Raw genomic sequence first — 11152 nt, 5'->3', positions numbered from 1 at the left:
TTCTTTTGACTGTATGTTATGCTTTTGGGATTAATGTGTCCTAAAAAATTCAGCTTTGACTTTTCAAATCTTTCTCAGTGCCTTATATCATGCTTATTCTATTTATTTTTATTTTTTAAGATTTTATTTATTCATGAGGGATGGGGGAGGGGGGAGGGGGGGCGTAGAGACACAGGCAGAGGGAGAAGCAGGCTCCATGCAGGGAGCCTGATGCAGACTCGATCTGGTGACTCCAGGATCATGCCCCAGGCTAAATGCAGGCGGCTAAACTTCTGAGCCACCCAGGGATCTCCTCATGCTTCTCTTAAATCAAATTTTTTTAAAAAAAGATTTTATTTACATGAGAGAGTGAAGGGAGGGGTAGAGGGACAAGCAGACTCCCCACTGAGCAGGGAGCCTGACACAGAGCTCAATCCTAGGACCCTGAAATCATGACCTGAGCCACCTAGGTGCCCCTTAAATCATGTTTTAATTCACAAATTTAAAAAATGGCAAAATACTTTAATAGATAACAGATGTCATAAAGTAGAAATTAAAACAGCATCAAACATTTCTATAAATGATAACATATATTAAGGATACAGTAAAAAAATGGTCTGCTGCTTGTCATGGTTTAAATACCTCTCTGTCTTTCTAATGGGTGGTGAAGTTTGTCCCAATTTCTAGGTGACAGATCATAAAACCTGTATCTGGCATATCTGCACATGCCTGCTACTGAAGACGCCAGGAGAGAGCAAGGAGTTGTACTCTTGAAATTAAAATCAACCAGGCACATGCTGAGACTTGGAATAGCAATTAATACCAAGTACCATAAACATAAAAATTCCCTCACAATTTCCATTTGAGGCCTACATGCCCACTTTTAGGTTTCCTCAGATTCTCTTCACAAGTTTCCTCTCCTATGCCTGCCTTTGGTCATTTAAGGTAGAAAATAAGACATGATTTAGCCTCACCCTCTTCAGAATACTGGCTGGATCAGCTAACCTTGAAAGGCAGTTGGAATTCTAGGTAATAGGAACTACTCTGGTGTCTGTGACCTCTGGAACTCTTTGAATCTTTTGCTCCCTCTGATAGACCCAGAGCCGTCATATTCCCGTTTTTGGAAATCATGGGTAAGGTGGGATACTCTGTTAGAGGGCTGGGCTTTTGGCTGCCTGATAGGAACTAGTCCACTTCTCATTGCTTTGTCTTCTCTCAAAGGGCAGAGAGGCCAAGAGCGAGAGAGGATTAACTTGGGACTTACCCTGATATTTGGTTAAGCAGTGGAATTCACTCGGGGACTGGAATGAGGGCACTGACAGCTCTCTTCTGGGCCTTCCTTGGGCAACTTCTGGGCCTCCTGTATGGCTCCAGTTGGCTGTGCTGTGGGCATGGCCCTGCCCAGCTCACAGCTCCCTCCACCCAAGCCCACAGCTGTGGTGGTTGTGGCATGACCACAGCTCTGCCTAACTCCTTTCCCATGGGGGTGGTGAAAAGGAAAAGCAGAAGGTCAGAAGACCACACACCAGCAACATGTTGGGTGGAAACTCAGCCCGAACTGACTTTCTTACTCTAATAGTAGGGGTGGAATGTCTAGAAACAGAACCATCCTTTACATCCTAACTCCATAGACTTCTGCCCACTTTTAGGGCTGCTACTTTCAGATAGGGTTATTAGTGTCTTTGAATTGAAATAATGTCAATAACTAGCTTTTATTGAAAGCATATTATGTGCCAGGTAAATCGAGTGCATTATTTAAATCCATACAATCATGCTCATTTCTTAGGAGAAGAAACAGGCACAGAGAGGTTAGGTGACTTGCTTAAGGTCACATGCGTGGTGAGTGGCAGAGATTCAACTCAGATCTGATGCCAAACTTCATGCTCTTAACCCTGAACTATGCCACTTAGGCTTTTCAGTAGCACAGTTCTGCATTTCTGGTCTTTGTTGTGTCGTTTCATCCTTTTTATTTCTTTCCCTTCCTCCTCTTCTACATTACAAAGGGGATCTTCAGCAGCCCTCCTTTATCTAATAACTTCATGCAGTCTCCAACTCTGCTCATGTCCAATGGAGTCCTTCCCTGTTTAGAACTTTTCCACATGTAAAAACTACATTTAGTATACATGTTACAAATTATACATGTACAAATTATACATTTAGTATAATTTGAAGAAGACTAGAAGCAGACTCATAATTGCAATTTTACATTTATGTTGTTTTAGAAAACTGCTGACTCCAATAAGTGCTAAAAACATTCACTAGGAAAAATGCCTCAAAATTCACATCAGGACCAGGATTGGCGAGTGCTTAAGAGACACAGTCAATTCGATCACTATAATACATAGCAACCTTTCTAAAGGAATAAAGGACCTAGCAAGAAGAGAAATTTTGGATTTTGTTGAGTTCTTCACTATTATTTTAATAGGCAGAAAACTGAAAATTGAAATTGTTAGTAATAGTCAAGGAAACATACTGAAAATAGAATTAGAAAGAAAAAAGTAAATTCTACTTCTTTCCTCACACCCTCCAAATGAACACAAATAAGTATTACAATGTAACTTTTAGTAGAAATTGTGCTTTTGATTATTTTTCAAGGTGATGGTCATGTATTCATTGATTGAAAAAATAGAACCTCAAGAAAAGTGCATATTTAATATGGAAACTGTTGAGAGTGTAGAGTCTGCTGTGCTCTATCACAACCTCATTTGTGGAAAATTAGAATTTCATTCTAATCTTAATATTATTACAGAAATTGATGTTTATGTGACAGTGTAATATTAGGATAAACATTGCACAAACTTTTAGAAGTGTGAAAGCTTTGCTGAAATTATTTGTATCATTTTCTAACACTTCATGTTTTCTTCAAAAGAAAGAACAAAATATAGAATGATATAAATAGATCAGAGATTTTAAAAACACACTGGACAATCTTCATTAGTTATATAATAAAATTGTTAATTTTACCTTTTTTTAAGTGTGCAATTTGCTATTTACATGACTTCTGCTGACTTTGTAAAATTACCCTATCACACAATGAGCTCTGTGATTTTGTCACACAAAATCACTTCTTACTCATTTTTGCATCCTCCCTACCCAGATAGTGCCTAAAACATACCTGACACTCAAAAAAGAACTTGCAGGCTTGAATTGAGAACCTGATATTCACCAGTAACTGCTACCTATTAAATTCTAAGTCAGATGATCCTAAATCTAAGGACGAATACAAGAGAAAACATTTGGATGGAAACTAATCCTGAATGCCATACACAGATGCTATCAAAATTATAATTTGTCTACATTTATATACTTAAATTCTACTGAATTAAGTAGGTATATATTTCTTTTAAATATTTTACTTTTTGAGGTTTTTTTTTACTACACCATATTTATGTATGTCACTCACTGTCCTTTTCTTTTTTTTCTTCATAGAACTTGATCATATCTGAAATTATATTATTTAAATATGTTTCTTTTCTTATTTTCTAGCTCAAAACTTTGTTCTGTCCACCACTGCAACCCCACCACCTGAATAAGAAGTGTACCTATTAGGCCCCAAGTAATATCTGTAGAAAGAATACATATCTGTATTGGAATTATTCATGTGAAAAACACTTGATGAAATAAAAAAATACTAATGAAACAAAGAATTTTTCTATCCTCCGAAACCAAAATGGATATGGAATATGGGAAAATAGTTTCAAGTCAAAGAACATTGATTCTGCCTTCTAATTAAACAGTTACTTTCTCCAAACAAATGCCTATGAGCACTATACACAGAAATAAAGCCAAACCTATACCCTTAATCTTTACCTGAGGGTTTGCAGCCATAATTGTGTAATTCCCATCATCATCTAGGGTGGAGGCTGTGGTATGGAGAGAGCACGTCCCATCAAGATCCCTTTGAATGGTGTAGTGATCATTCTTTGGAGAGATCTGCTTTCCATCTTTAAACCAATAGATCTGTGAAAGGAAACAGTGATGAAAGATTAAGGATGTGTGTAGTACTACTCTGTTTGGGGGACCGGTAAATAATAACTGTGTGGCCTGCACAGCTGATTGGTTAAAATATTAAACACAATATTTGAAAAGGAAATTGATTTTTGAGTGAAAAAGGTAGGTAACAAACAGGTTTAATTCTATTTTAGTTTTTAAAAATTGTATCTTTTTTATTTAAAAATATGTGTATAAGTAGGTATTCACATATTATTCACATATTTTTTGACATTATTTATATGGAGTGATCAATGTTGAATGTAGACATAGTGACTTCTGGAGTGGCTCTATAGGCATTTTTCTTTTTACTTCTATTTTCACATGTACTGAATGAAAGGCACTGAAGTAAAATGTGTTACTTGTGAAGGAAAGGTAAAAAGGTTATTTTAGAGAATAACAGATCTAACTATTCCCCTGAATTGTGTTAGACAAAACAGCAGGGAGGGGTGCCTTGGTGGCTCAGTCGGTTAAGTGACTGCCTTTAACTCAGGTCATGATCCTAGAGTGCTGGGATCGAGCCCCATGTCCAGCTCCCTGCTCAGCCTGGAGTCTGCTTCTCCCTCTCCTGCCCCCCCTCTGCCTCTGGTGCTCTCTCTCTAATAAATAAGTAAATCTTAAAAAAAAAAAGAAAGCGGCAGTGAGGAATGACCACCAGTTAAGGATTGGTGGTGGGTGGAGCTCCAGTGCTTTCATTGTGGGCCAAGGAGCATATGCTCAAAGGTTGAAAGTTTGCTCTCCGCACCATGTTAAAGAAAACACAGTTGTATTTAAACTTATAAGTTTTAGTAATATCTTAATTTGGTTTGATAGAAAGTTAAATGTGAAAAATAAAGTAAAAATAAATCTGGACTAATTCACACATTTTAAAATGGTCAAATTCCCTCTTTCATAGGTCCTCCTCTCTTCCCTCTCCTGTACCTAAAATCGCTGGTCCGGGCAGCCCAGGTGGCTCAGCGGTTTAGCACCGCCTGCAGCCCCGGGTGTGATCCTGGAGACCAGGGATCGAGTCCCACGTCGGGCTCCCTGCACGGAGCCTGCTTCTCCCTCTGCCTCTGTTTCTGCCTCTGTGTGTGTGTGTGTGTGTGTGTGTCTCATGAATAAATAAATAAAATCTTTTAAAAAAATAAAATAAAATCGCTGGTCCATGGAACCCTAATGATGAATCACGTGCCAGCAGCCCTCCCGTGGCTGAGATGCTGAGCTAATAATGCCTGCATCAACCCACCCCAGACTTACTTAGGGAACTAAACAAATCCCTCCTTTTAAAGCCACAAGTTCTCTGTTGTCAGCTAAAGCATTCCTAACTTGGTCCCTAACAGAATAAAAACCTACTTTAGAACCTTCAGTTTTTAAAATGAACTTTTTCCTTAACGTAAATCCATATGCCAATTGAGACCTCAACTAGCATTCAAATTCAACTCAATGAAGGCCTCTGAATCTGAAAAGTCTTTCTGAAATTTACATTTCTAAGAAAGGAAAGGGCTAGAAATCTCTAGCACTAAACAAGTACATAAAGAATTGGGATCTGACTGCTGAAACTTTTCCAACTTCCATTTTCTAATTAGCTCTAAATTTACAGGCTGTATTATTAACCTAAAAATGAATCGTCAGCTAGACTTAACTCTCAGTTCTAGAAATTAGGTAAAGCATGATACTTCATAATTATCATTCTCTGCTTGGCGATTTTATTATTTCTGATGGAACAGAGAAGCTGTAATTAGTATACAATTTGCATTCTTGCTACTATGTCAATTCTTCAGACTTGTCTCTGTTAATCATACTTTTCACCTCCATCATACTTGGAATACAACGTTCAAATGAAAATTAAGAAAGAGTCCAACAATTTTAGCAAGACTGCTAACGGAGAGGGAAGGGGAGGGTACAAGAGATGAAAACAAGGCAAATTAAAAATCCCTTTGTCTTCTCATGTTTCCATTAGAACAAGCATGTCAAGGGTAGACTACCTTTTCCTTTCTTTTTTTAAACTGAAGCCCCAAAAAAGGATTTTTTAAACATGATGAATATCCCATACTTTAATAGTCCTAGTGCATTTATATAATGTGTGCAGAAGAAACGGTTGTTCAATAAACCAGGGAGGGAAGAAAAAGAACAGCAGTGAGGACAGGAGGGAGGAAGGGAAGAAAGGAAGGAAAGGTGAAAGAAGACAACCTAACAGTAAAAACTCTTAAAAAATTAAGCCTCTTAAAGCTGTGAAACATTTAAATTCATACTAGAAAAGCAGAGTAACGTTAAACACAACAGCCCATCTTTCAGATGAACACAGTGTTCTTTAGAACAAGAATCAATGATCTTAGAACTTCATTAATGACCTTAGCCTTGAGCAAAGTTTAAAAATAATGGATTTTTACGAACATTTTGGAAGTTTAATATCCAATTTCTTGTTAAGTTTCATTCATAAGCTGCAAGTTTATTTTTAGTACATGCATTTGGTATCATGTTTGTGAATACACAGCAATTATCCAAGTTATGCCAAGAACTAAGAAGTTTTCTCTAACACAGTGTATTAGAAAAATCTCATCTTATGAAGAGGTGGATAGGAGTTTGGAAAGTTAAGGCTATTTTCTTTGCTCTTTCTCTGTGATACCACTGTTAGGCTTTTAATTTCAGTGAGTGTATTTTTCATTTCTATATGCTTATTTTACAAATTTGCCTGGTCTTTGGTACTGTCTTGTTTTTTTCATTAAAATTTCTATTTCTTTTAACATTGTTTCAATCATTTTAAACATAGTTTTATCTTATAGTTCACTTAACACTGTTCAATACTGTGCAATACTTGAGTTTCTATTTTCTTTTGCTATTTATTCTCATCATTGTTTCTCCTATGATCTGTAAGTTTTCACTGTGAATTTCTTCCTCCCTCTTACACTGCAGAAGTCTGATATGCCCCAAATTGTGAGTATTTTTTGGACAGTTTTTGCTTGCTTCTCCCAGAAACAGGGTTTTTAATCATCTTGGACTAAATTTCGTATTAATTTCTCAGCTTCTGGCTTCATATCGTGAGATAGTGTCAATGTGGAGTTTCCATTTCTCATGGGCACCCTTTTTTATTCTTTTTTCCCAAGTTCTAGGGAAAAAGTGTAATCCTGTTTATTGCTTTCTGGACCAGTGAGCAGTTACTCTTGTCTCCCTTTAAAGACAGAGCAACTCTTTATCCAGCTGTTTCCATGTGTCTGTAGAGAGAGGGCTCCCATGTATGTCAGCCTAGCTCTCCCAAATATCAGAAATTCCTTTAATTATTCCTCCTCAACAGTATTCTAGTCCTTAGCCCCTTGTAAATACAGGAAGCCTTGGTTTTGCAGATTAAAGATCTGAAGTTTTCGTAATCCGTGTTAAATGCTGCTTCCGTATGGCACATGGCATGGGGCTCGGGTTCCAGCCTGGCCACTCACCAGCTCCTTGACCTGGAGCAAGTTAATTAAACCTCCCTGAGCTCAGTTCAGGCACCTGCGATTTGAGAGTGACACTGATAACATCACATAAGGAAATGATGCAGGTGTATGAAAAGCTCCTTGTCGATTATTTAATTGTTACTTTCCCATTCCTGTCTTCAAACCCAAATTCAACCCTTCTTCCACTCTTTCTGGCTTCTGATGCCTCCTGAGGAAGGTCTGGAACTTACAAGTACTTCAAACATTTGACATCCTGAGACTGAGAAAGGTAGTCTGTACCTCTTCCTCTTGTTACACATGCTATATTGTAGAAGCTAAACTTCCTCAGAACACAGGACTCTGAAAAAGCCACCTTTTTTCAGCTTGCTTACCTTTGGCTTTGGGTTCCCAGTCACTCTGCATGTGAAAGTTACAGGCATTCCCTCGAAGATCTTGTAGTGTTTCAGCTTCATCTCAAAGAATGGTGCCACTGCATTTTCCACAGGCACGTCCCCAAACTGGATATCATCACCTGATTCATCCACAGGAGACCTTTCTAGCCTATACTCGATCTCACTGATGAGTCTCTGTTCACAGCTGGACACTTTATATTCCTGTCTCAGGAAAAAAAAGGTCACATTAGCAACCTCGATCCCTTGTGGTCCCATGTGTCTCATGAGTCTTACTCTCCTCTCCAGTGACACTAAGAAGACAGTGATATTTTTACCAGAGCCCAGCTCAATTCCATATAAAACAAAAAACATCTGGAAGTAAGTATATATGATATTTCAAATTGTCTTCAAGTCTTATCATCCTCCTTCCCCCAGGAACTATGAAGATGAATTTCTTTCTCTTTTCTCTTGGTGGGGGTGGGGAGTGGAGGAGTGGGAGGGGTGGGGGTGAGGAAAGAAAGGAAAAGGTAACAGCTTTGTATTCCTAAATTGTTCACAAAAATAAAACATGATGGAACATGGATTTCTTGCTGTAGGGGGAAAGCTGATGCAGGGTGGTGCAGCTCTTCAGAAGGGCAACAGTTCATATGGAAGGCAGCCGCACTATTACATAACATTTTATCACGTGAATAATGGAAAAATGGCATTTGTTTTTCACTCCTAATAATCCTCAGCCCCATTGCCTCTGATCTCCTCCTCGGCTTTGCAGCTAGTAGGCACTACTCTCCACCCTCTTTAAAAGAAAAACAGGATTGACAGTCCAGTCAAAATTTGGATTAATAAGACAAAAGCAAAGTGGCCATCAACATCCTATGGTGATAAGGTGGATTCTACAGTTCTCCTGCTTACAAAGTATAATGACAACAAGGCAGCCTGTTACAAAATAGTCTCTATTTAGTAACAAATAAAAGATGTTTTAACTCGGTTTTTTCATAAAGAAGCTACCCCACCTTTAAAAAACTGTTGTCTTGAGGGAAGAAATACAGCAGTATGAATAAAACTGCAAAGAATACATGAGCTGTTTTATTCTACTTACTATCAGATTAGTCAGTTTGAGAATTAGTGAGTTTTCCCCCAGAAAGGTATTAACAAATGAGACACTTTTAACAATTTATAGTTCAGAGTATTCACTAGTGACAGAATCAAATTCAAGTTTGTAAATATATTTTTTTCTTAAATATCTTTGTAAAGATATTCAAGTAGCAAAAAGCAAACTGACTGTAGTAATTCTGTTCATCTGATATTAAGTAAAAACAGACACTGGTCATAGTATTTGTAATTAATAATATGGCAGTAAAGACAGATACACAGGTAAACAAGGAAGAACACAAGAAAACAGATACAGTGAAAGACCAGAAGGAGGAGAAAGGTGAAAAGCTTAACCTTTTGACCGTCCAGAGTACTCCCTACAGAAGCATGAGGAGACTCAATTTCCTGTAATGGTAGAAAAAAAAGAAGTGAAAACTAATAACAGAAATAAGAACCTAGAAAGATTTCTAGTCTTCTTTCAGTTGAAAATTTTGTAGTAGCAATATTTCACACAGAAAAATCCTCAGATATTGAAGACAGACCTATTTCTCAACATCTATGAGAATTTACTTGATCCTTTAAACTTGTTTTAAAAAGCTTCCTTTAATCTTGAGACTATATCTAGAAACTCCAAGTAGAAGCAGTGGAGATTATAAAACAGCTTCCATCAAATTCATGAAGTAACCTTTTCTTTTTGTGGTAGGAAGGGAACAAAAATAGCAATCTAGGTTTTCTGCTGATTAGTTATTTGTAACTATATATGTGAAGGAAAATAAAGACAGTTTTTTTCTATACACAGATATCTTACTTTGACTAGATGTTATGAATATAATTGGAAATATTCACTAGCTATGTCAAACAATTTCAGTGAAAATATGTTTCTCTACAATATGTATTTTGCAATGAAGCACAGGACAGGAAAAACAGAAAGATACTTGAAAGGAGAATAAACTAATCAATAAGATAAAAAGAACAGATATCACTGAAATAACTCTCATCAGTCACTTAACACAGCTGTCTGGCACATGCTTTGTGCTCAATAAATATTAGCTATGAGTTGGTGATATTAATACTGCCTTTCTTTTGACTTGTCCTATGCTTCCCACAGAAGTGATCCCAAGAATAGTGTCCATAAAGAGGATGGGGGGAGGGGACAGAATAATTACTATTTTTCTAATTTGTCCATAAGAACACAGTACCTGATTAGCTGTTTCCTCTTCTGGCTCCTGAATATTAAAAACAGTTGCACTGTCAGCACCTAGTAATCGACGAGCCATTCTTTCTTCATATGTTAACCTCTAAACAGAGTAAACCACAAAAAATACAAAATTAGAACATTCACAATTACATACATACTGCCTCACAAACAAGAATTTTTAAAAATGACTTTTGATGTTTTCTGTAACTATTTTCTCTCAACCTTCAGATACCTGTCTGTAAAAGGAGTCTGTTTCCTTCCCTCTCTTCAAGTGTTCTGTCACTCCCTTCCAGTCTCAGTGGCAGAGACCACAAAGAAAATACATGTCCTATACGAATCCTTAACGATACACATAGAGAAAAAAGATATTCAAGTAGCAAAATATTTTTTAAAGGAAATGTTATTTTGATGGCCATTCACAAGCTTCGAAAACAGCCTAGTCGGCTCCAAGCCTCTGATGAGGGAAGTTGTAGACTCGCTGGCCATGCCGGTGCTGTTTGGGATCCTCACTGCTAAGGGCACTTCCTTGGCCGCCGTGTAACAGGTGCATGTAGGCAAATGTAACAGTCCACAAAGGATGACAGCACTAGGCGAATCAGGCAAAGGACTGTGAAAGGTACTTGCCAAAGCTAATATCCATAATTCCAGATTCTACTCAGAGGCAGACTGCTTGGCCATCAGGCAAAGTGGTAATGGTCTTGCATCGAGTAACCAGTGCTCCAGATCTGGCCAACACACACTTGCTGGGCCATTCTTAGAAGAAATGCCAACGTCTTTGTTCTGTCTATTGGGCTGTTTCCTGCCTTTGAGCTTTGGTTCTAAAATGCCGTAGAATCACAGTCTGGGAAGAACTCTCAGAGACCCCTTGTCCCATAACCAAGTGTTCAGTTCACAAGAGAGAATAGATAATGATTAGTAAAGCAGAATCTTTAAAAAATTACAGAAGTTATTTCAGTGAACATCCAAAACTTCTGAACATAGATGTAAATTCTATTGGAAACTCTCTAATCAGGAAAATATGTTGAATAAATTTACAATTTCCAGTAATTGCTGGTTCCAGTCCCAGCTGAAACCGGGAAGTGAAACAAGTCAGTGCCAATGACAAATAGTCC

The 11152-nt window shown here is 37.7% G+C and overlaps 2 protein-coding genes across 11 annotated transcripts in view; one reads left to right on the top strand and one right to left on the bottom strand.

Moving 5' to 3' along the window:
• The window catches only part of PALLD (palladin, cytoskeletal associated protein), a 408251-nt gene that overhangs the window by 16409 nt on the left and 380690 nt on the right, over positions 1–11152 (bottom strand). For 6 of the 8 annotated variants that reach the window (XM_077868505.1, XM_077868503.1, XM_077868506.1 and 3 more), the window contains 4 exons: positions 10042–10140; positions 9197–9247; positions 7754–7975; positions 3790–3939 (listed from right to left, as the gene is read on the bottom strand). In XM_077868505.1, the coding sequence (XP_077724631.1) occupies positions 3790–3939; positions 7754–7975; positions 9197–9247; positions 10042–10140 (522 nt within the window). The remainder of the gene's footprint in view (positions 1–3789; positions 3940–7753; positions 7976–9196; positions 9248–10041; positions 10141–11152) is intronic. The other 2 variants (XM_077868504.1, XM_077868507.1) reach the window with 1 other exon arrangement.
• The window catches only part of CBR4 (carbonyl reductase 4), a 207510-nt gene that overhangs the window by 78481 nt on the left and 117877 nt on the right, over positions 1–11152 (top strand). Inside the window, exon 5 of one of the 3 annotated variants that reach the window (XM_077868515.1) lies at positions 3466–3606. The exons of the other annotated variants lie outside the window; for them this stretch is intronic. Within the exon in view, the coding sequence (XP_077724641.1) occupies positions 3466–3512 (47 nt within the window). The 3' untranslated portion in view covers positions 3513–3606. Of the gene's footprint in view, positions 1–3465; positions 3607–11152 lie in introns of those variants that run through there. 3 annotated transcript variants of the gene reach the window in all.

This window comes from Canis aureus, chromosome 24 (genome assembly GCF_053574225.1).
Source record: "Canis aureus isolate CA01 chromosome 24, VMU_Caureus_v.1.0, whole genome shotgun sequence".
Lineage (NCBI taxonomy): Eukaryota > Metazoa > Chordata > Mammalia > Carnivora > Canidae > Canis > Canis aureus.
Note: the sequence above shows the minus strand (reverse complement) of the source record. Positions and strands in the feature narration are given on the sequence as shown.